Source organism: Electrophorus electricus, chromosome 6, assembly GCF_013358815.1.
Source record: "Electrophorus electricus isolate fEleEle1 chromosome 6, fEleEle1.pri, whole genome shotgun sequence".
NCBI lineage: Eukaryota > Metazoa > Chordata > Actinopteri > Gymnotiformes > Gymnotidae > Electrophorus > Electrophorus electricus.
In genome coordinates, this window is record NC_049540.1 from 19,070,155 (window position 1) to 19,095,562 (window position 25,408).

At 44.6% G+C, this 25,408-nt stretch overlaps 1 protein-coding gene across 3 annotated transcripts; it reads left to right on the forward strand.

The window, feature by feature from the left end:
* The first annotated feature begins 741 nt into the window (after nt 1-741).
* wwc1 (WW and C2 domain containing 1) lies at nt 742-25,034 on the forward strand. 3 transcript variants are annotated; one of them, XM_035526832.1, is made up of 23 exons: nt 795-876; nt 1,490-1,584; nt 5,752-5,861; nt 6,116-6,319; nt 6,865-6,941; nt 7,181-7,260; nt 8,408-8,537; nt 10,088-10,234; nt 10,505-10,575; nt 10,717-10,959; nt 11,899-11,988; nt 12,669-13,225; nt 13,538-13,655; nt 13,817-13,984; nt 14,509-14,701; nt 15,044-15,184; nt 15,289-15,350; nt 16,424-16,574; nt 17,002-17,166; nt 17,253-17,345; nt 19,756-19,986; nt 20,907-21,025; nt 21,303-25,034. In XM_035526832.1, the coding sequence occupies exons 4-23, from the start codon at nt 6,169-6,171 to the stop codon at nt 21,367-21,369; spliced, it is 3,054 nt and encodes a 1,017-aa protein (XP_035382725.1). In that variant the 5' UTR covers nt 795-876; nt 1,490-1,584; nt 5,752-5,861; nt 6,116-6,168; the 3' UTR covers nt 21,370-25,034. The 3 variants fall into 3 exon arrangements, with proteins under 3 accessions (XP_035382724.1, XP_035382725.1, XP_035382726.1); XM_035526831.1 differs by lacking the exon at nt 1,490-1,584 and having other exon boundaries at nt 742-876; XM_035526833.1 differs by lacking the exons at nt 795-876; nt 1,490-1,584 and adding an exon at nt 5,251-5,534.
* Nucleotides 25,035-25,408: the final 374 nt, after the last annotated feature.

Genomic DNA, 25,408 nt, shown 5'->3' on the forward strand with positions numbered 1-25,408 from the left:
GATATTAGGTGAACGCCCCGACAAGACGGACAAACACGAACTATACATTTATGGAGTAGCTAACTGTTTTCGAGCTAATACAACGAGGTCTTCAATCAGCTAGCTAGCTAACCAGCTAGCTAGCTAACATAGTTGTCGAAAATATTAGCTAAACATGGTGGCTAGACGGAGCGAAAATTCAAAATATGTTTGTGAAGGTTCTCTCTACGTTTGAACACAAATGTATTTTGATTAGAATTATATTTTATCGTTTTAAATAATTTTTTACTCGAAAATTGTCTTCATTTCTAGGCGCGGTAACTGATTTTTTTTTTTTTATCCAAGTTTTCATAGACATCTATCTTCGGAGCATGGCTAGCTAGCGGTGGCTAGCGGTAGGTTTTTAGATATTTAGGCGCGAGCATAGTAGGCGAATCTAGCCTAACCCACTTTGGATGAATTGCGCTCATGAGTTCTCTTGCTGCTAATAATGCACGACCGTACTGCAGAGTTTTTGGTGGCGAGGAGAACTGCGGGGAAGTTGTCATGCTCTTCAAGGATGCTCTGTGCGGGCTGTAGAAATTAAGCGGACATTTCGGAATACGTTAGACAATTATGTATTACTGCAAAAATTGTGGACATATTATAACCCTCGTCGATTAATGGCACTTGCGAGATGTTTAGCGTTGGATACGGACTACAGCGCTCAGAACATATGGTTCACCTTCAGATTAATTTAGAAGACTTACAGAACATATTACATGGAGACTAGTTGGTCATGCCAAGGAAGGAGTTACCATTGCCAGAGGGTTGGGAAGAAGCCCGGGATTTTGACGGGAAGGTCTACTACATTGACCATATCAATCAAACCACCAGCTGGATTGATCCGAGGGATAGGTATGCTATATGATATACCTGCAAAATCGTAATATTTGATTTGTAGTTATCATATGTTTTTTTCGATTTTCAGGTTTTAATTTCTATTTCCTTGTAATTCATTTATTTATTTCCTGTTTTAAATGGGGGATCTTGTAAACTGTTTACCAGTTTTCTCAAGTCATAAATCTTACTGACAGTCTTGCCATACCACTCTTTTCCATAGCTATGTTTGTTTTCCTGCAGAGGGAGTTTCATTATTTTTGTTTTTCAAAGATAGCAGATTATCTTAAAATCTTTGTCATTTATTAATGGCTTCTATTGTAATGCATTTTGGGAAATCTGTGTGGTACATGGCTACTCAGCTTTTACCATTGACTTAAGTTCCTTTGGACTTTGGCACAAAATCTCAGTAGGAATGCCTAAGATTATTAGAGAATGTTCAAGCTTCACTGACTCTGATCACATTGCATGGATACTAAGTAGACTTACTGCAGTGAGTGAATATTTTTCCTATTTTTCCTTTTGTTTTGGATTACTACTATTTTTTCCCTCTTCTCTGCTGTTTTCTCTCTCTCTCCAAATTGGAACATGATAGTGAACAGACCACATTTCTCCCTTTGCGGTGCAACAGGTTTGGCTATAGCCAGGAAACCAAGATGGCAGAAATTTGTAAACAAGCACCTAGGACACATTCCTGAAAGTGCTGCGTGAGCACTGCCCACGGAGGTGTGTGAAACGAAGGCTGATTGTCCCAAATCCCTTTCACTGCATGCCAAGGTGCACGACTTGTTCAAAGTGCATCGTGCATAGCTCTGCAAACGTTAACGAGGATGGGTAAATAACAGCCATAGCAGGCTTAATTCCCACCCCCACCCCCCACAGAGAAATGAAATGAAGCGCAGGCCTTCAAAGAGCAGAATGGAGAATCCTCTTTTATTCAGAGTTCTGTTTCTTTTAATCATTGTGTCAGGAGTTCCTTGTACCCCCTGTGCTTTAATGTCCATTTTTTAATGAAGTAACAATATCTATCTATCTATCTATCTATCTATCTATCTATCTATCTATCTCTATCTATCTATCTATCTATCTATCTATCGCTGCCACAAAGCTGTGATAAGATTGTCAGGACAGATCTGCTTTGAACTGTTGTACTGCAGGACTATCACAGTGACTACAAGGTTTGGCACAGTATAGAAAGGCTTTCAAGCAATGTTGTTGACATTGGACCCCTGCACATCAAAGGAGAGAATTAAAAATTCGAAATTTTTCTGCTTCTTCCCCAGCTGTGTTGGTGTGTCTCCTACCTTCACAACACTTCTCATAGACCCCAATGTTCTGCTGAGCCACAGTTGGAGCAATCCCCTCATGTATCCATGCACACCAGTTGCCAACCTCCTGCCCAAAATAATCAGTTTGTCCAGGTCTTGTTTATATGTCAACAGGGGAACTAATCTAATATTTCCATTTATGTTTATATGCCCAAAGAGAACAAAGCCTGGTCAAATGGTAGACTGGCACTCAATTGATCATGATGCCGTGTCTAAGACTAAACAAAACGTCTGTTTTGTTAATATTAGAATATTTCGTTAATATTCTGTTCCAAATGGTTTGCCAGACCACCAGCCTGTTTTATAACAATACTTTAGAATGATGGAACATCTGATTTGTTCCAGGTGGCAGTCAGTTTTGGCAGAATTAATTGGAGAATTTATTTCTGTATTTTTGTTTATGTAATTAGCCTGTATGTTTTGTGTTTGAGTAGGTTTCCACTAAGATGTTTACATAATGCATTTATTTGAACATGCGCCTTGGCTACATGTCCTGGTTCAAAATCACCTGGATATTAACATGTATGGCAGTGTAGCTTCTTTGGATTATTTAAGAGGTCCTATTTGACAGTTCTTTTCTGTGGTTAGAAAATACAGCACCGTAGAGGCATGGCTTTGCAGCCTCAGTGCTTTTCTCAGGCTTTGGTCAATATTACAGTTACCCTGTTAATCCTGTACCGTAAAGAGCTGAGGAACAGGAGGCTGATTTATACATGTTTGATTGAAGTGTTAGGTATGGTTTGCTTTAGAGTGACACCTAGTATGCTGATCTGTGAATGTATAGTACGTGTGTGTGTTTGTTTTTGTGTGTGGCGAGGGGGAGGGTTTCCCCACAAAGAAAAATTGGATGCAGTATCAAAACAAGATGCAAAGTAAAAACATATGTAAGATTGCATCTTAGACATAAAATGAATGACTGACTTAGTCCTTCAGTAATAATAACTTCAATGTGCCTAATTGTTTAACTGTGGCTAGGAAAAGGGGGAAAAAGACTTTGGTTGTGTTCATCTTGACTACAGGCAGATTCCTGAATGGAGAGTAGTGTGAATTCCAGACTGCTTAGTGTCTCGCTTGTGTAAGGCACACCTGGATCATAGTTTTCATCTTCCTGTTCTCACCATTTTTTTGCTGTGCCAGTTGGTGCCTGGCTCTGCCTGATGGGAGAATGATAAAACTTCTTATGCCATAATGTTGTGCAGTAGGCTGCAAACAAGTGGACCAATTCATATAAATAATTATTGTAAGCTGAGCAATTGTTGAACATTGTCATTAGTGGCAATGACTGAATATGAAGCTTTTCCCTTGGTTAGCACTTGTGTATAATACAGGGCCACATTATTTATTTTCCCTTGCCATGACGGGCTAAAATATTCGCTTCGGTAAATGGAATGTTATCTCATGTTCTGATAGGAGCTAGGCTGTTGTCAGGGGTGCGGTGGCTTTTTTATTTTATTATATTTTTAAAAAAATTTATATGTTGGACCTTGAGTGTGCCACTGCGCTAGTCAGAACCTCATAAATGACGTGGAGGGAATTTATGGAGTTCGCTGAAAGTGTCTGACTCATCGTTCAGCTATGCCCCGTGTTTGCGCTCGGCCGGGCTCTTTGTCAGTTCACATTAGAGCACGGGCCCCAGGGCGCCGGGCTTTGCGGGGGGTTTGCCTGCACGCCTCTGTGGCAGCTTGCGAGTAGGCGGGGTGGAGCGGGGTGGGGGTGGGGGGTGCTGTCTGAAACCAAGCTGTTCGCGGACAGGTCCCTTGCCTCAGCACAGGACACTGGTCTTGATCTTGATGTTGCATTCACAATAGATCACTGCCTAGATATGGCTGTAAATGGATATGGCCTTTATTTTTAACTGTCAGTCTGAGGCTATATACCAGTATATAGATGTGTTTATTTGAAATGCTTCTGAATGATTTTTAGTTTAGCACTTTACTTGCTGAGGTTTATGGATGTAGATCACCCTCTAAGAGAATCGCTATATAAAGAGTGAAACTTACAATTCCCTAACATTTACTTGAAAGAAGGGGCTTGCAATTACTGCATTTAGATATAGCCCTATTAGAGGGAGCTTTGATTTGCTGCTTACAGTCTTGATGATGTATTTTAACATCTCATCCAGGCAGGGCATATCTGCAGAGCCCCAAGATTAATGAAACCAGCTATCAGTGCCCTCCAGCCGAGGAGTCAGCTACAGTTGCAGCTCTGAATCGGCACATTGGAGAGATGGAAAAAGCAGGAATAATGGGATCCACTAGGCAGCCTCTTTCTTTGTTAGAAGCTCAGAAGCTTTCCCTCCTCTCCAGAGTTAAATTTAGAACAGGCCATTGGGCTTTCGGTGTGCCGTTTCATTATTCATGAAGGGGGGGGAAAAAGGAGCCAGTTCAGTTTCATGCTCTCCGAAAGTCCTGAACTAACGCACAGGGCAGCATCTCCTAATGCCATAATGCCATGCATTAAAAAAAAGATAGACAGAAGCTCTGTCCTTTTAATGATGAACGCTGAGCAAAATGTAGGCCTTAATGTGCAAGGCAACAGCTTGATTAGGGAAATATTCTGCTTTGCACCTCATGCTAGGCTGGAGAGCATTTGCATGGTCGTCCTGTGTCGCAAGCCTTTGCTGTTTTCTTGACAGTGACATGATTATTGGTGTTGCCGGCAAGGTGGTAGAAAGCTGGGAGGTTTGTTTTTGTGTTTTATGGATTTTAAAGGAGCCTTTTGTGGTTCTGGGCCAGAGGGGCACACTGGTCATGGCCTGCTGTGAGGAGTGGTCTGGGTTCCAGAGCACAGAAGGTTAGCCAAGGTCCTCCATTCCACATGCACAATACAGCAGTCTTCATACTGGCAGCTACATTGCTGCCCCCCATCTTGCACTTGCCCACTGACAATTCCTGGTCAGAGAATATGAAACCAGCAGCATTAGTAAGTTGCACTGTGATTATCTCCACTTTTTCTATGTCTTGCATCTCAAGTCAAGCGTGCACACACACACACACACACACACACACACACACACACACACACACAGACTTGCCAGTGAGGGCTTAATGATTGGGATATTTTTTGTCGTAACTGACAAGCCCTGCTAGCTGTTTTCCCAAAAACCAAGGTGGCTAGCTTGCGTTAGAAGGTTTGCCAGCGTGCTTTGTTAGCCTGACTGGCAGGGACTACCAATCATGAGGGCGAGTGGTGCTGTGGGAGCGTCCCTGCTGCCACGCCGTGCTCCTGGGTGCTGTGCTTGGAGGCCTTCAGCGTGTTGCCCCAGAAACCTCCAGGCGATGGGTCAGCAGGACTTGTGGAATGCCAGCCCTTGGTTTCCGGCTATTGTGCTTGGCAAGCACCCTAGAGGTGAATAGGCAGACATTCTTCCACTGACACCCCCCCCCCCCCCAATTCATACGCATGCACATGCGCGCACACACACTCCCTCTCCCTGCATCGTGGCAAGCATGAGTGACTACACAGAAGATTCCCAGGCATGGATGATGTCGTCACGTCATCGCGGCTTAAGCACTGCATATGTTGTGTGAAAGCTGACTGTTGAGTGGTGTTTGTGGTCTTGCAGGCAGACAAAGCCCCTGACCTTCGCCGACTGTATTGGAGATGAGTTGCCTGTGGGTTGGGAGGAGGCCTATGACCCCCATGTTGGAGCCTATTATGTTGACCATAATACAAGTAAGTTAAGTGAAGCTATACACAGTGACCATATTTATTAGGTACTTTATGAGCACAGAACACATTAGGAACCTCCTGCTCTCTTACTCTGAAAAGTAAATATGTCCAAGAGTATTTTCAACATGCGTGATGTATTTGTACTGTGGCTCTACTGAATCCATCTATTGAATCCATCTGCAAAATTTGTTGTGTATTTTCCCCCTTGCTTTTAACTGTTGCTGTGTGTCCTCTGTCCCCGTGTCTCTGTGTTTCAGAGAGCACTCAGCTGGAGGACCCGCGGGCCCAGTGGCAGCGGGAGCAGGAGCTCATGCTGCGTGAATACCTCAGTGTGGCTAAGGATGCACTGAGTGCTCAGAAGGAGATCTACCAGGTTAAGGAGAAGCGCCTCCGTCTGGCTCAACTTGAGTACCGGCAGCTCAATGATGCCTGGAGGGACAAGTCTACCTCCCAGACCAGCTGTAAGGCGTGTGTGTGCACGTTAGAGCGGAGGGCTTACATAAACCCCGTATTTCATATTAATTTGTCCTCCACATATATTTCAACAGCGTAACTGAACTTCCGGTTACATTCTCACTTAGGATAAATAGGTTAAATTGCTGTTCAGTTTTAAGCATGAATTCCACTCCAGTTTGTGCTCGCTGACTTGTATACACTTGCCTGAATATCCTTGTGACATTAACTACATTTAGGCCCTTTATGGTTATTAAAAGGTTAAGTGGCATCATGCTAGCTTATGCACGCTAGATTTTTCTCATGAGGAGTACACCTTTTTGGGATAGCTCCTGACTGTTGCATTTTCTTACGTGTTCATTTGTGCCTGTTCATTCTGTGCCAGACTTTGGCAAAGACGAGTGAGCTTCTTGGAACCCTCTGACAATTAATTTGTGCCTCTGTGTTGTAGAAGTGGCCAAATCATATCTCGGTGTGCAGTTATTGTGCATTGCTGTGAGATGCCAGAAAGCAGAGATAAGATAATGCCTTTGAACTCTTATCTACCATGCAGTAAATTCCAGATCCTCATCAAGCAGTAAATATGACCCTGACATTCTCAAGGCAGAGATTGTGACTGCAAAAAGTCGGGTAAGGAGAGCTTGAATCTCACCTTCCTCATTTGCTCTTGGTATCACTGGTGCTATCGTTAAAGGAATTTGGGCTATATGGTGATTATGTAATTGTTGCACCGAACAGTTGGACGCATTGTTGGTGCATGTGTCGGATGTGTGTGCTAGTTTCTAAAGAGTCCCCTCTCTCTGCGCTTGTCCCTCTTCACTCCTTCTGCCTACCACCCCCCCCCCCCCGTGCCACTTTCTTTTATTCAGGTGAATAAGCTGAAGAGAGATCTGGCCTGTATGAGACAGGAACTGCTTTATAAGGAGCAGGGGTTTGAAACGCTGAAAGAGTAAGTGCAACCTGACCTTGTTACACAATCACCACCGAATCGAGCGCTCTACTGCTCTGCTGTTTAGCAAATTCCTGCCTTTCAGTTACTTCTTTGGAATGAAAAAGCCCTCTTGTTGACACATGGGCCCGTTCCTTCTCTAAACTGCAATGAATTCCCTTTTTGTCACTGACGTTTTGCTGCTAATGTCCTTGTCACTGGCACAAAAAATCTGTACGTGATATGTAGTTAATTTTCTACAAATATAATTTTATACAAAGTCAAAAGCTGATTAAAAAAAAAAAAAGGTTACAAATCTTGTTTGGAGAGCTCAGAAGGAGAGGTATACACTGTCAACTTCATAAATCTTGGTTTACTTTTACAACTCAGTTTACCATCATAGCTCATTTTACAGCTGCAGCGTTTTTCAGAACTATCCATGCGAGCCTCTCTCTGCCATCCCAGAACATCCCTGATCTCCACCATTTGTCCTTTGCCTAAACCCATCTGTCTTGTTTGGCCATATGAGAGGAGTCTCGATTGGCACATCCCGTGGTCCTGTGCCCTGTCCCGCACCTGCCTGGGAGAGGCTGGGCCGAAGCCTGTCGGGTCGCCTGCTCTCCCCTGCAGCCCTCTCCCTCGCCCCTAAAGAATGCAGTCAGACCAGTTGCTGAGGCGGGCTGGTGCGCACATGAGAGCCTCCTTGACGGTTGGCCCAGCCGTGCGGAGTCCCCCCTGGCCTTGGTCGAGATGTGCACGGCTTGCTAATTTACTGTGCCTCAAAGGACCAGTTACCCCCTGCCAGTCACCGAGGCATCCTGCAGTCAGGTTAAACCCACACCAGGAGGAAGCTTCCTTTGTGTTTGACTTCTGGCTGGCTTCGAGCAATGGTTCCAGGGCTGCTGGTAAATGACAGTTTTTAGCTTGTTCTGTAGCGGTTTGAAAATCGGCTCTGGCATGTAACTCTAGGTGTTTAGGTGTGTCAGCTTTAGGTGTTCATGCAGGTTCTTAAAGTCAAGTTCAGGGATGTGCTGTGACGGCCAGGCTCGATAGAGGGAAAACATGCAAGACAGAGAACGACCTCTCCATGGCAGTAGCAGTAGATGTTACCTTTTGCTCCATGCTCACACTCATGCCTCTCTCTGACTGTCTTGCTCTTGCTTCTCAGAATCGATCACAAGGTGTCCAGCACCTCGTACGGTTACAGGCAGCACGAGGCCCAGGCCATCCTGAAGGAGGTCAGGAGCATTAGAGATGCCATCAGCTCCGGGGAGAAAGAGAAGCATGAACTCATGCAGGTAACCACTGCCTGCAGGATTCATCATGAGGGATGGCCTGGGGCCTGTAGAAGAGTATTTGATTGGCAAGTCGCTGGCCCAGTGGCATTGGTTCCGCCAAACACAGACCTGAGTCTGTTCTAACTAGCTGAAGCTAGTTTCTCAAAAATGATGGATTTCACTGATTTCGGAAGACCAATGGTAGCCAGCATAGCTAGCTATATTTCATGGCATTTATTAACCAACACTTAATTGTGTAGCTTGGATAGTAACTTGACCTCGCTAAGCTATCCAGTGCTAGGCTAAGAGCCTACCTTAATGGCTGAATGGTAGCAATGAACATCAGGACACATTCTCAGAGCCCCTTCTGTGGCCAGTTGTTTAAGCCTAGGTGGTCACAGTGCTGTCAGTCACTGAGAGTGCGAGACAGGGATATGCAATTCATGAGTATTGGGGTGAGGTAATTTGTTGACTCTGAGGAGATATAGAGTGGCTGCCTAAGTAGGGTGAGGCCTTGCACTTAAGGGTACACACACACAGACACACACAGACATGCCTTTAACCAATCCTCATCTGCCTGATAATTGAGCAAGAATGCACCATACCTAATATGTAACAATATAGAGTGATTGCAGGCATCAAATGTAATAGAATACTGAAGTCTCATTTTTGTACTCCCTCTCAGTACACACTATTAACAAAAGCATGTCCCTGTGAGCCCCGTGGTATTGGCAGCGATGCTGGGAGGCGAGGCTATATTTGAGAGGAAGTGAGAATGGGGTTCACAGAGCTTAGTTTGTAGCTGTGAGTAAACGGCCTCCAGTTTAGTCTGGTCTTCCTCTGACTCTCTTATCGTCTCACAGCCTTTCCTCACAGTGTTGAGGGTAGCACACAGAGAGACAGGCTGCAGTGGAGCTATGCATGCCTCTGTGTGTGTGTGTGTGTGTGAAAAAAATCCCATTCATGCTTCCTCTGACTTCTTGCTGCTTTAGTAGTGTCTCTCTGTTAATCATGATTATGCTGACTTTAGTTCTACTTAGAGTTGGACTGCATGCGGATTGGAGGCTTTACTCACAGTGCAGAATGATATAGGGACCTGTTTTCATGGTTATCTGCTAGAAATCCACCAGTTATTCTATTCACAGCTAATACTAATGACAATGAATGCATCTTGAGTGCACACTGCAGACCCTCAGATGTACAAATGATTCTCATTTGCATTACCAGTGCATGGTATTCTGTGACAGCTTGGGTAATGATGTTAAATACCAAGTGTTTGTTTATGAATATAATTAGAATTGTATATAATTATAACATGCTTCATAATTTCACTGTGGATCAAGAACATCACTCTGCAAATCAAGCATGGCAGAAGCCAGATGGAGTTGTTAGAACATACTCAAGGGAAGCACATCTTTGTATGAGAAACGGACACCTTTATTTCGGTTGCAAGTTGACACATTTCAGTCATTAAGCATAAAGTAAGTTCAGGAATATTGAGCAGTGCAATCCTGTGGCTGAACCAATCAGCATCTTCCTGATGTTCACCTGATTCCACGTCCCCCTGTCAGAAACTGGCCGTGTTGAAGGATGGCTTCCAGCTGGACTACGGTTCTCAGTCAGACCTGTGGGCCAGCAGCCCCTCGCTGGCCAACTCTAATCTGTCGCTGCCCCGCCTCTACTCGGATGCCGAGTCCCAGACCGACATACCTGCCGAGGTAAGATGGGGGAGGCCGTTAAACACGCACACCCATCCAACCAAAGGCTAACTGTGTTAAGTGTTAGTGGGCTAAAAGTGTTAGTGGGTACTTGTCATGATGCTAACTAATCTTTTAAGTGTTAGCATCAATATTAGCATTTTTGGGTGAAGCTTTTTGGATCGAGGTGTAAACATCTGTTGTTGGTTTAAGCTTATGGGCTTCTTAAGAGTGATAGTTGGTTACTTTGCTGTGACATTTGCATTCTCCTCCATTTCTGCTCCCTCCCAGTTTGTTTCGAGCTCTAACAAGCTTGCTGAGAAGGTACGACTGAGCTTGAAATACGAAGAGGCAAAAAGGAGGTACAGTCCCTATAATTCCGGCCCCATGGCTTTCCTCTTGATGACGCACTATTGCGGTGTTTGCTTTTGAAGCGAGCTTTGCCCGAGCTCCTCCTCCACCGTGCACAAGTCAAACTTTCTCCCCCACTCCTTTTGCTTCAGGATTGCCAACATCAAGGTCCAGATAGCAAAGCTGGACAGCGAGGCGTGGCCGGGCCTGCTGGACCCCGAACGGGACCGCCTCATTCTCATCAGCGAGAAGGAGGAGCTACTGAAGGAGCTGCAGTACGTGCAGCCATGCAAGCGCGCGCCCAGCGATGCAGAGAAGCTGGAGATGGAGAGGAAGCGGCTGGAACAGGACCTGCGGGCGGCACGTGACAGCCAGAGCAAAGCCCTGACGGAGAGGTGAGGGGGCGCCAGGTGCGGCGGCAAATTAAAAGTGCCAGAGTCGGTCATATGTTGTGAGACCTCAATAGCTGTTAGGGCAAAGGGTGAAATGAACGCTTTGGGACCATGGGAGCACAGCCGTCACACTACATGACACACACATCACAGATGTATTTTTTTTTTTTAATACATGTGGAAATGTACCGACCCAAATATTATCACAATAATGTACCAGGAGGTCAAGACGACGTCTGTCACCATTTAAAGATGCAGGTGTATGGTTATGCGAGCGTTCATCCAAAGCAGCATACTAAGGGTGACCAGTGTCATGTGTGGCACCTTTGCCTTCTCATATGGATGAACACATCTGTAGACGTGTGCTGGGCGCCAGGGTGATGTCAGCCTTTCCTCCCTGAGGCTCTCTTAGAGTGAGGACACCTGCGTCTTCAGGTCAGGTTTCCTAGGCGAGGATGGCAATTAGGCCTCTTTGTTCTTGTCTTTTTTCATGCTCTGTCCCTCATTCCTGCCCTTGTTGCTCCTTCTCTCTCTGTCTCTGTCACTCTTTCTTTCGGTCTCTTTCTCTCACTCCTTCTTGTGTTGACCCCCCCCCCCCCCCAGCACACTCAGTTATTTGAACGGGGAGCTTTTTCCTTGTGCTAGATAATGTGTCCTCACTGTGCTTGGCATCTCCACTCTTCCTGTAACCTGAGCTGCACAAGCAGAGGGGATGTAGGCTGTATACAATGGGTGCATTTTGCAGCCCGTCGGTTTAACAGCATTCCACCGCAGCTACACCCGAGTGTGACTGGACCTTAGAGTAACCCTTTAAGCATTCAAGAAATCGGTGACACATGTCTGCGTCTGCACACATACTGTGCATGTCTGTGTGTGTGTGTGTGTGTGTGTGTGTGGTAAGTGCGTGCGTGCGTGTGTAGTAAAAGCCCTGGTCTGTTGTAGGTTGAAGTTGCATTGCAAAAGGAACAAACTGGTGAAGGAGCTTGAGGAGCTGGTGAGACATGCATCCTCGTTGCACACCCAGCTCAAAAGGTATCGTCATGCTCCCACTCGCACTTCTTATTCAGCGCAGTTTGTCAGTGTAAATGACGAAACGTTTTACTGTTGTTGCCAGCAATTTCTGAAGAGTTTTCGGTGATCCCTGTTCTATTTCTTGTCCTGTTTAAATATTACCAGGATATTTTCTTTTTAAAAAAACCCCGCCAAAAACTCACATCATGAGGAATCAATGTTACATAAGATGATGCAAGGTCTGTGTAATTGGGGCATATTCGCTTGGTGCTGCACTTGAAGGCATATTTCAGAACTCACAAGAGACAACTGCCTTTTGAAGACATGCAGCTATGCAGCCAGACACTGCTGAGTAACGGCAGCTTTGTCGCTGCCTCTTTTGTTGTTGTCTTGAATCGTGTCTTCTTCCTGCTCTGGTGCAGGCTGGTGCACATCAAAGGCGTGCAGTGCAGAGTGTCTCCCAGGCGCCTCAGGCACCTCGCACTAATGAGAGTGCCGGGCTTTAATTGGCGCGCTTGGTTTCAGAGCCAAATGCATCTGAAGTTGTGCAAAGCTGAGCCAGGGGAGGTAGAGGGAGTGTGAGCAGGGGATTCGACTTCGACAGAACTGATGTTGGAAGTCTGGAGTATAACGTGCAGTGTGCCCTTGTTTACTCTGCTTTTGCTGTCACCTTCTCTCGCTCTTGCCGTCCTCGCTCGCAGCCTGTCAGCTAGCACGCTGTCGTGCTCGTCGGGCAGCAGCTGGGGATCGCTCACCTCCAGCCGCGGCTCGTTGGCTACCTCCAGCCTGGGCTCCTCATCCTCGCTCAACTTCACTGATGCCTACCTGGAGCAGCCCGAGCTGAGCGACCCGGACTTCCAGGCCAAGCTGGACTCGCTGCTGCAGGAGGCCGGTCCCTCGCCCTACCGGCCTCCCAGCTCCATCCCCACCATTCACGAGCATGAGGTGTCTGCGGGGCCCGCTGGCCCAGGGCCCGGCCAGCGCACCCAGGCCCTGCGCCTGTCCGAGACGCCGCGCTCCATGAGCTCGCTATCGCCACGCTCCTCACTCTCTTCGCTCTCGCCTCCCTGCTCACCCCTCGTTCCCGACTCCTCCTTCCTGGCCGGGGAGGCCTACCCGAACCCGGCCTCACTGCTTGACGTGGAGCTGCAGGTGCGGCTTGCCGAGCTCCGGCTGGAAGGCGACGCGCAGCTGGGCCAGCTTGCCTACCGCGACGTTAAACAGGACGCCAGCACAGCTCTGGGGGAGCCTGGTAAAGGTATGGGGGGCTGGGGGACACTACTTGTAACTAATTTATAACCGTGTAAGTCACTAGAAATTAAGATTAAGGGAATTGGTCACTGGAGTTGAATATCTCCCATCCTGTGTGGGCTATCTGGAGAATGTATAGGGGATTTCACCCGACACTACAGATAAGCGGTCAGTGTGGATACGGAAGGGAGATGGCATTACAGACCACTACTACGCAGTCCTCAGCCCACTGTGGTCTCAGTAACCAAACACCTGCTCAACATGGGTAGTAGGCTGGCACAGTGTCATGTTTCTAACCTACCCCCTCCCTTCCTTGTAGATGCTGTTGTGCAAACGAGGGTTCCAGGGTCCGGGCCAAAAAAGGTGGGCGTCACGTCGGCTGTGTCCGATGAATCGGTGGCCGGAGACAGCGGCGTGTACGAGGCCTCAGAGAAAAGGTATGTTACAAAAATATTGTGGTGTCCTTCAATCGCTTTATGCTGGTCACCAGGTGGTTATCGCAACAGCTGTGATCGTCCTCCCATTAAAATTGCTAGTGGAGTGAAAAATTGTGCATGGGTGATCTGTGAGGCTGACGTGCTCTCCTCTGGCCCCATAGGCCTGGCGCACCTGGCGAACAACCTCTGCCTTATGACGAAGGAGGCGGAGTCAGCTGCGCCCAGCTCCGTCTGGGCCTCAAGTACGACACTAAGGAGAAGCGCTTTGCCGTATTCGTCATGCAGCTCACCAACTGCGGGTCTCTCGCCGTCCCTGCCAACCAGAGCCTGTACGTGCCTGTTGACTTCCCACCCCGCATCCCCACAATCAGCTTCATTTATGCTACAAACAGGCCGCAATTAGAGCAACATTTTAAATATTTCTGAGGTTTTGATATTAGAGATCACCATCAAGGAAAATGTATGCTTGGATGTAAAAATGGCTAATTTAGTCACTCTTTGAATTTTTAATCATTCTGCAGTTGCATTGGCAGAAAGACAGAATACATCCATAAGCAAACATCTGAAGGCATCGTGGGGTGGAGAGCTTTAGCTTTAACTTCTTGTTGGAGGTTTAGAGGTATCTTGAAGCTCCATCCATTCCTGTGCTATAAAAGCAAAATTTATCAACCATTCTTGGGGTGCAAGCAAAACTTCTTGACACACAGGAAGTGCAGATTCAGATCTTACCCAGCGCCATTGTACAGATTCCAGGGTGGATTGTATTGTGACCCCTTGTACCGCCAGATTACTTGGCTTTCCAACCCTGACTCCCACCCCCCCCGAGCTGACGCGTTATCTCTCCCTCCCGAAGGTACGTGCGTGTGGTGGTGCTGCCCTGCCCCGAGGCCACCCGCTGCCTGTATCGTACCCGTCGCTCTCCGCCCCACGATGCTGTGGAGCTGAACGAGGTGTTCAGTGTGCAGTTGTCCCCTGCCGCCCTCAGGCAGAAGACCCTCCGTGTCGACGTCTGTATCACTGGCACGTCTAGGAGAGAGGAGTGCTTGGTAGGTGGGCTTCAATGTTGGGGGCACCGGCACCTACACAGCACATGGTATTTGTACTGGATTTTGGTGGTTGATGCCACCATATTTGGACTTGCTAATGTCAGTACTGTATGCCAATTTTACAGTAATGATTACCAAAAGATGAATTCTCCAGGCCTATATGATGGACCGTAAAACTCCAGAATAAACATAGGTTGCATTGTGGATGTTCTTTATAAGCACAATTTAAAAATAAATAATAAAAATAACTGGAGCTGTACATGGACGAGAACTATACAATCTGAATCAGGCCTGTTGGATTGGATGGATTAGAATATTTTTGCTGTGTTTCACCTGGTAAAGGCTGGTGCTCAGATAAGTCTGGCTGATGTGGACTGGTCAGAAGAGTGGTGCACCAAGTGGTACAACCTCCTCAGCTACATGTACATAACAGACATGGATGGCAAGCACAAGGAGCCAGAGGGTTCCATGCCTTCAGAGGAGGTGACACCATACAACACACACGCTCGTTCTGTTTAAGGGCCTGTTCCGCTGCTCAACAATTTTTTTTTTTTTTTTTTTTTTTCCCCCCTCCGTTGCGCCTTTAGAATGCAATACCCAGCACCACAGAAAACTCAGTGGCTGGCCTAGAGAACACCCCTGAGGACTGGTAAGTATCTGACTGTACATGCCCACTCACATTAGAAGCTGTGCCCCTGTAGTGGAAAACATTTTTCTGTTTAGTTATTATCTGCCAATTACTTTGATTTGAGTTACTTGGTGCTATTAGCATTTGCAGATTTAAAGATCTTTATCATTCTTTGTATAAAATGTTTTCTGTATTCCATTGGACAGTTCTCTGCAAATCTGTCCATTGGACAGGTCTCGGCAAATCTCTTGATGGTGGTTTGATTTTGATAAGAAATGTGGTATGAAGCCAGATTTGTACCTTCTGATGAACTCGTAAAGAAGTATTACTGCTTTCAGCAGAAAACGTTTTTCCCCCCAGAATTCTGCTTTTGCTTATGGTTTCCCTTTCGTCTCCCTCTGACATCATAACAAATCTGTTGGCCATTGCTGTGCTCCTAATTGTGGGGAAAAAGTAATTTTAAATAAAATGTCCAGGAAGATTAACTTTATGCTAAATGAGCCATTTGACAGTTGAAGGTGTTCACCAATCTGTGGTGAGCAGTGTCAGATGAGTAACGTTGTGTGTGTGTGTGTGTGTGTGTGTGTGTGTGTGTTTAAATTTTTTTTAAATCTATCTCTATATATAAAACCTTGGGCATGCCAGAACCCAGTGCGACTTTTATCCTGTTAGTTATGTTTGCTTGGCTTAACCAGAATCTCATGACTCTGACACTCGGAAAATATGCAGGCCTAACTCCCGTAATTCCCCGCATGACTCTCAGCCACAGCCAGCTCTCCGAATAGCTGAAACGCTCTCTCTCCTTTTCGAGTAGCATTTGAAGAGATGAGGTATGCAGCCAGGTGGCATTCTGCAGTGAAAGACTAGCACCGCCCGCACGCTCAGTTTGCCCTGGGAAGGTTCCGAATGGAATGCAGTGCCAGTCATTTCTTTTACATCAAAGTATTTTGCGGTTCAAGGACAATAGTCTGTATGCTGCCTTATTGCAGATCATAGTTGATCAGTGTATCACTCTCACGTGCTCTTTGGCTTTCATCAAGGCTTTCGGCTAGATCAGTCGATTGATGTTTTCTGGCATTTGGTTGGATTGGCAGGCACACGGAGGGGGACGTCTTTGTGGATGGACTGAGCAGTGACGTGGAGGGGGAGGAGTTTTACCCTGAAGGCTGCCAATGGGAGGTGGCTGATGAAGAGGTGAAGGAGCCCGTGCCCAAGCCAAGTCCAGCAGCCGCTATCCCAGAAAAGGTTTGCATTCCTATTTGAACACTGTAGATTCCTTACATTCTCCAAGAGGCCTTGTACATCATGTTCTGTGAGGATGTAGTCTTTTGTAGCAGCTCCATAAATACAAGTTCTCAAAGTTGAGAGCTGCTAACATTTACTTCTCAATTTTGTTACAATACCCGGAGTGGTGTTTCTTTAAATGAGAGGGGTAGGTGTTTCCATCTTATTAGAACATCTACACTCATTGGCCCGTCTCACGGGTGCATTTTGTATTGCTGTGCAGTGTTGCTAGAGTTGCACTTGTCAGCATCATTGGTAAATTGAGAGTGTTCGGCTACCCCAAAAAATGTCTAATCATTAATGCTCCTTTGATATTAAATGGGTATTTGATAAGTTGGAGGGGGCTAACTCAGGTCTGTGGTTCGTGATGTTTTTCTGGTTGTTACAGGTGAACAAGGAGACGAGCATGGAAGGCCTCTCCCACTCCACTTCTGTGGTCCGGCCCAAGGAGCGGCGGCCTGAGGTCAACCAGCACAACCCTTTTATGAGGGGGAACACTATAATCCGCTCCAAGACCTTTTCCCCAGGACCTCAGAGCCAGTACATCTGCCGAGTGAGTGTGTGCAGAGAGGCACATTTACGCAATTTCTCACGCAGTTCTACAAACCAACAATTCCGCATGTTTGTTTCCTTCACCAGATCAACCGCAGTGACAGTGACAGCTCCACTTTGTCCAAGAAGTCTCCCTTCGTCCGCAACGCCTCGGAGAGGCGCAGCGTCCGTATCAAAAAGGTACTGCGCACCACCTGCACGAACCCCACATTCCCACTTGTTTTTCTTTCTCTCTCCTGGAAAGAGCCTTTTCCTCCAGAGCCCCAGCACCGTGAGCATGAGGGCTCCAATCTGCTGTGTGTTGCTGCGGCCCAAGTGATATTACTCCTGAGGAACAATCATGCCTGCCTTGCTTCCTAAAAGACCTAAACAGTTTTGTTCTCTGAAAGGAGAACGTGAATGTGATCTACAGTTTAATTATTTAATTCTGACATTTCCTGACCGACTTGATGGTGGTGTTAATGAAGCACCACTCACCAAGAGGAAGTAGGGGTTACTCCCACGTGGCTTCCCAGACACACTGCAAAGGTCAAATTCAACCTCGGCTAGGCTGTTGTTGGGATGTGGCTTTCATTAATGCATTACAAATTTATAGTCAAAGCATAAGATCTTGTGAAAAATGGCCCAGTTATTTTGCATCTTGACATGTCACCATAATTTAAAGCAACCAGTTTGGTTTGTTGCGAAGGGCACTTTCAGGATTTAGCCCATGTCTCTGAGGGGCTGGAGGAGGCACAAGGGGCTTAGCCCATGTCTCTGAGGGGGAGGGGGGAGGCACAAAGGGCTTATCCCATGTCTCTGAGGGGCTGGGGGAGGCACAAGGGGCTTAGCCCATGTCTCTGAAGCAGGAGGTGTGGAAGGGATTCCCCCTCAACCCACAAAACAAACCATTGTATTTTGACTGCCAACTGCACCATTTACAAACCACTTGAACTTATTGCTGGAAACAAGTCAACCTTTTCTAACAAACAATAAAAAAAATTACATGTGGGTAGTCACAACAGAGCTCATGGTAACTGATGACTGCTGTTTGTCAGAATGCCTTACCCAGTGCATGCACTTGGTGCAGCCTTGGACACAATGAAAGCTAGGCCCAGGCCTGTCACAACCAATGCCTTTAAATGGCCATGTCAGTTTGTCAAAGCAGACACAGTCACTATTCCTACAAGTGCACCATTTCTGCCACCATATTTATTCATACAAAGCATTGTCATGAAATTCAACAATTCATGCAATGAGGAGATAAAAAGGTATGGAGTCTATGCCATATTCACTTTGATGAAAGACTAGTAAACCAATAAAGTTAGTAAGTGTTAATCTCTCCACACACGTCCAAAGGCAAAACTAGTGGACATACACATGCACACAGTAGGTTATTTTGACATTGTAGCATCTCATCTGAATGATCCTTTTTGTTTTATTTTGCCTATTTGTGAACTCGGTTTTAATTCTCATGTCGGGCAAGTCTTCCCAATCCATGAATGAAGGTTTTATGAGGTTGCATTCACAGTAGAAAGACAAAATGCTGAAGAAAGGTGATCTTATTTCTGATAGAATGAAGTGTCACAGCAGGAAAAGATAAATAAAAAATTGAAGAGAAATGTCAAGAAATGACTGCAATGTCCTGGCAGGGGGCTGTAAATGAGTGAGAGAGCATGAGAATGAGAATATACATGTTGATGAAAAACCTGGCTCTTTCATAGTGAGTGGACAAGATTTTCCTTTCAAACTTTCATATGAAGTACCATGTTGATCGACTAATGCCAGTTATAGTTATATAACTCATGAAATCAAGGTGTCTCTGCTGCTGTTGTCCTTCGTATTTGATATTTGAACAATAATAAGGTGATATAACAAAATGCTTATTTCTTAATTTTTCTCTTCCTTTGGAGAAATCCAAGACTAATTGTTTTTCTTTGCTGTGTTGACTTGTTCATCCCATAGTAATGTTAACAGCTGTTGGCCAGTGAAAGGCATGCATATCAGATTACCAAAATAATTTAGTAAATGGCTTAACAATGACAGACAACTCCTCAGCTAGCAGTGTAACCATAGACCAAAAAGTGCTTTGTGTCTGGGCTCAAAGCATTCAGAGCTAAAGTCCCAAAAGATGCAATCCAGTGAAGCAAGTGATGACTGACAGCATAAAGAAGGCTTGTCTTCAGAAGCCACTCATGGCCCTTGTAATGCGATTTTCTTATCATATAATAACACTTAGAACTTCAGAATTAAATATTGTTCAGATTATGACTGTAAATCACTGACCTTGCCTTGATTTTTGAGTTGATTCAGCTGGTTCACCACCTCCTCCTATTGCCATTTTTCTTAAGCTCAGCAGAATAGCACTGGTGCACTTTCTTTCGATCCTTCGTTTCATCTGTTGAAACCAGTAAAATTCCTCATATCCTGCTGACCCTGACCAGTGGTGGGGCTAAGAGCAGCTGGTCGATTTATTTATATCCTGTAGCTGATCTGTTTTCTTTAAATCACTGTGCTGCTGCCATGAGATAACAATGGCCTGTCCATTGTCTCGAAATGTAAAACTAAGAAGCAATCACTCACTCCCAATTGGCCCCACCCCTTTCCCCAGCCCCCAGCACAGGTGCGCGGGCTGGATGGCATGCTACGCACCCCCCTGGACCTAGAGCTAGAGCTACATGCGTCGCGCACTCGTCACAGCCGCTTGAGTGAGGAGTTGCGCGTGCTGCGGCAGCTGGAGGAGCAACTGGAGAGCGCACGGCAGCGTGGTCAGCGCAGCCTCCCCACCTGGGTGCAGGAGGACGAACGCTTCCACCTGCTGCTCACACAGGCTGAGAGACAGGTGGGCCCACGTGCACGCACCTCTGTACCATGTGGGAAACCTGAAAAATGTTCTACCAGGGTTGGCAAGAATCCTTTGGAAATGTGTTCCAAAATGGATTACTGATTAGCTGCTTAAAATGAAATGTTTGGGTAATCCTCCAGAATGCTTTAGTCAGTGTACGCATACGTTTTCTATTTAAAGGTGCACTAACGAACAGGGTTCTTGTCGAGGTCTGTAAGGTCTGGAAAAGTGTGAAATTTAAATGTTCTCAATTTCATACCTAGAAAAGAATGGATATTAGAAAATGTCTGGGGAGAATGGATATGCATATTCTATTGTAATATATAGATTCTCAAAATCCCAAAGTTATACAGTTCTCTTCAGAAAAAAAACAAAAAACAATACATCCTGTATATCCCTTATCCTGTATTCTACCACAGACTCTCTAATGCACAATATATTTCATGTTTTCCATTTCCCTGTTTTCTTAATGACCCTTTAAAACCGTAAGCAGATTGAACCAAAAAAGTTTGTTTTTTTGTAACTTTCAAATCAGCCAAAGTCTTGAAAAGGTCTGGAAATTCTTTCTGGGGAAAGAGCAAGGATTTTTCAAGGCCTTTGCAGTGTTTGCAACTATTCATTACACAGGTCGACTATTTCAGTTTTAGACAATATGCTGCAGGTGGTCAATTTATTCCTATTGATCCAGCATGCTCATGGCATTGGTAACAAGCAAAATGGAGTTGCACAGCCATATGAATTAACTATAGAAACTTGCATGGTGTTTTAAATTATTTTTTTAAAATAACAGATTGTTTAAGGAACTCCAGACTCCAATAGACAACAGTATCTAAGTAGCTAATTATTGATTGCTGCATCTTAAACTAAAGCCATTGTAATGTGCATCATCACAAAGCCTGTTTGTGATTTCTGAGCAGACCGAGGAAGAGCAGCTCCGGGAACAGAGGGTGGAGAAGATGATGCGAGCGGCAGCTAAGGAAGTGCACAAGATCCGCGGACAGAGCCGCAAAGAGGGGCCCGAAGTCCAGTGCTTCAGGTGGGGCTTATGGACCGATCCGTACACTTTCGCTGCAGCATTTTACCAATCATTTACTTCCTGCTAAAGATGTAGGACAAACAGTTTGAGTAAGAATTCTGACCTGACTAGCTATAAATGTTAGCAAAGTTTGATCTCAGGAATGTGTTTGCTTAATGCATATTGGTGACATGTAGATTACTTCTCAGATGGTCATTTTTGCTTGACATGTTCTTCTGATTCTGGGCATTGTTCTGTTTTTCCATCTGTCTTCATCTTTCCCTCTGTGTGTCTGCAGAGAGAAGATGGCCTTTTTCACTCGAGCAAAGATAAATGTCCCGGACCTGCCGGCTGACGATGTGTAGAGGATTTCAAGTATTTCCCAGTCTTAACTGCTGTTTCAAAAAGAAGCTGACCTCTGGTGGTATTATGAAGAATTATACAGAAAAAGGTGTATGTTCAGTAGGAAAATGTCATTATAAAACACTGGGTTTTAGCTCTCAAATGAAAATCTGTAGGTTTTTTTTTTCCATTTGCCTTTATTTTGTTTTTTAGATAGTACCAACACCAGCATTTATTTTTTATTTCAATTTTTTGCTGTCTGTACCTGTTTTTTTCTGTTACTAATAACTGTATATTGCTGTCTGTACTAGGAAATGTTTGTGGTAGTTGATCATTCCAAAACACCAGTATGTTCTTTTCACCCAGAAAATCAGGGTGGGGTATTGGGCAGTTGCTCTCTTGATTACGATCACATACTGTAACTCGATGATGTGAATATGGATCCTCTATGGTACTTTTTATGATTCATGGCACAAGGGTTTGGCCATCACTATTTGGATGAATGTTGGGATGGGCGAATCAGGCAAAAACCGGCTATGCTAGTGACGCCTTGCTGCAAGCAAGCACATGCTAGTTGCACATGGTATCCTCCAGATGAAAAGTGGCTCCATCTTTTAAACAGGATTTTAAATGATATTCACAAAAATACCTAACAAGCGTGGAAAGGAAAATATGACTAACAGTAGCCCACAGGTGGTTTCTCTGGTAGGTAGTTAAGAAATAGCTGGTCAGAACTCGTTGCAGCATCAGTGCCAGTTGCCTCCCAGTGTTCATGTTGTTGAATGCGCAAATGTACAGAATTATCCACAAGACATGGCATGCAAACCAGTGACCACAGTCTCTGCAATTATGTAGAAACTGCACTTAGTTCCTCAGCTTCTCAGGTAGAACCTTGGCTAGTTCATGCACTTTAATAGTAATCAGAGTGGGGAATGCAATCACAACACATCGTAATGGTCGAATGTAATGGTGTGAAGGCCTGATGCATCTCTGCTTGACCATGGAATGAACTCAATTTGGGGGCCTCTTGTGCCCCATCAGAAGTGTTTGTGCACAGTTGATTTTAGTTCATTGTTGTGGATCCCCTTCACCCAGAATCCTTGAAGTGATTTTCTTAACAGGCTGTTGATGAGAAAATAGGTTTTGGTTTTATTGTTTAAGTCCGTTTTGAAGCATTCAGAACTTTATGCTGTCGCCAGTTTGTGGGTAATCGCATCCTAATCACTTGCGTAATGCCCCTTCCTACCTGCATTCAGTTACGTTACAAAGCCTTTCTGAGTGATGGGCAGTTAGAAAGCGCAGTTCTATTCTTACTGCCCAGTACATGCTGGAACAGATCTGGTGTCTCCTGTGCAGGAGGCTGGTGATGTCACAGCTAATTAAATATGGAACTGGATCATTTGGTGTGGCAAAACGCCAGCGCTTAACCAGAGCACCTGACACCGCAGTGCTGCTCTCAGCTCTCTGGCGCCCCCAGGCTTTCTATGCCAAGCATGCGGTAATGCAGAGCAGGCATGGAGGTCTGCTCGTGGCCTGCCTCCGAAGCACCTGGGGCTGGGACCGACACTTTAGGAGCCTTTCTGTTATGTGATTGATGGTCATGTTTTATTCTTGGCCTGCATGGGTCTTTGCTGCAAACTTGTGTTCATGTGGCTGATGACCATCAGAGGAGTGGTCAAACTTATGATTTACTAGGAATGTTAAACACCCGCTGACGTTCAGATTTTAAAATGTCAGTTTTAAATCTCAAGGGCCAAGGGAGATGCTTGTTGGAAGAAAGCACTTTTTCTAAGGCCCAAAATCAAGATTATTTTTAGGTTATTGAGCCTACCCATTGACACTTCCATATCCCTCACATATCCTTTATTTGGACACTTGAATTCTGTTTTCACTGCTTCCCACAGTAGTTTTTGATGTTTGTTTATCATGTGTGAAAATCCCCCTAATTTAAGTAAATGAAGAATGAAGTATGTCATACAAAGCACTACTACAAGTTGTATACATGCACTACATATATTTTAACTCCCCCTGCTGGTGAAATAAATTACACTATACTTTTTATAGTATCCCATTGTATTTTTGACATGGGTTTTACTTCTCTCTTTGAATTGAGTGATACCTTGTACGTAAAAAAAAAAAAGAAAAGTCAACACATCTCATTTGTTATAAGATTCTAGCCCTGTATTGAGGAAAATTGCACAAACCCCTGCACATAGAGGCTCACCCAAGCGAGAACTGCTATAAAGCAGTATGAATCCGCACCAACCAGCTTGTGCTGAGGCACGTGTTTTAAAATTCAGCAAGACTGAAAAACACTCAGTTTTTGTGCTCAGTGGTGTGAGACTGTGTTTAGAACTCATGTCAAGCCCTCCGTGGTGGATTTTGATATCTGGACATGTGCCTTGATCCCAATTTACTCAGAACTCCGTTATTACTGAGTTTTGCCATGCACCTTTTAAATAAGTGACAAACCAGCGAAGATGGTCTAGTCAGCACCTTTCTGTTCCGAGTAAGAGGAAACCCTGCATTTGGTGCACATTGCATTAAAACCCAATGGAAATGTAATCAAAGCCTTACATTTTACCAAATATTTCATGAATTAGCATTGCTTTGGTTCTTAACATGAACATAGGACCTCTGTGCGTCATCATCTAGCTCAGACTATTTCCGTATCTCCTGAATACTTTGAACATCATTAATCCTTTGCTTGCATTCTGATCTATTTTGTACTTAACTCTCTGCTCCTGGAACTTCCACTGCATGGTGTAGATTAGAGCAAGCGGTTGTGCACTGCCAAACACTGATTGCAATAGGCTTTTGTAGGCTACACCAGATCCCTGATCAGTTCATGAAGCTACCATTTGCACACCTGACAGGGACTGTTAATTATGGTACAACTTGTAAAAATGAATGAAATGAAATGAAACAAAGAAAAAATGTGTTAACTGGAGCCTTTTGGAAAACCCTTACTTTTGTCCTTTGTTGTCTTTTAACTTTTTCAGACTTCAAACAGGAGTGTGAGAATTGATGTTTCCCTTTGAACAATGTGCACTGTTTGCAGCTGTGAATTGTGACGTGGAAACACTGACCTAGTTCATTTTAACTGGAAGAGGAGTACATAATTAAGGAGTCTTATGTTAGTGTTGGACTGTGAGTTCCACTGTGCAAAGGATGTAATTGAGACAATGTTTCTGATTAACTAGGTGCTCTCTTACTGTTGAATTCAAGGCTCTAACACAATGCGCTTATCTAACATTCTGTATTTTTTTTTTTCCCTGTTGACTGTGCAGTCATTGTAATCATGTGTAAAAATATGTAGGACTTGCTTCAAGTAACCATAAAAGAGACAGAAAAATCAACAGTTACTGATGCTGGTAGTCATGAATGATTTGTTTATGTAGATTTACAGTAGGTTTCTTGTTTTCAAAGCAGTGTATTTTGATAATTTTTAAATCTGTTTCAGTGATGGAAAAAGTACTAGGTCTTTCCACAGAGGCAATTCAAGAAATACAGCATGTATTTATTGCACTTTTGTGATTTGGGTGTGCTGTTTTTCTTTTCTTGTGAGACTTATGAAAGCTGTGAATTTTATCATTGACACTGTACTGTCAACAAAATTGTAAATATGTCACCAGCACAAGAATGTTTTGTAGTTTCACAAACAAATAAAAAAGTTCTTTTCTTCTAACCCTCAGAATAGTCATATTTTCTGAGTATGAGAGTTACTTATCAGACATAGACTTGGTACTATCTTGATTTATGTACAGCATCAATGTTAAATCTATCTTATATACCATATTATATACCTTATATACAATCCCATCTTGTATTCGTGTTTTGAACTTCACTTGGTGCTTTTTAAAAAATGTGTCTTTGCTGCGTTACTATTCGGTATCTGATGAATATACAGAATAAATGAACTCCATGCCTGCAAACCTACTGTGCTACTGTATCAGAAGTGATGCCTGGAACACGTTAGTGCGTCCCCTTGATTTTTACTTCATTACAGAGTTTTAAGAAAAATTGTAATTACATGAAACGTAAGACGTTTAACTGATTACG

What these genes read in the sequence shown, in the direction of transcription:
- wwc1 (XM_035526831.1), top strand. Translation starts at nt 758, where the DNA reads ATGCCAAGGAAGGAGTTACCATTGCCAGAGGGTTGGGAAGAAGCCCGG. An exon ending in AGAAGCATGAACTCATGCAG is followed by an intron (nt 8,538 to 10,087) that starts GTAACCACTGCC and finishes TCCCCCTGTCAG; the next exon opens with AAACTGGCCGTGTTGAAGGA. An exon ending in GAGAACACCCCTGAGGACTG is followed by an intron (nt 15,351 to 16,423) that starts GTAAGTATCTGA and finishes TTGGATTGGCAG; the next exon opens with GCACACGGAGGGGGACGTCT.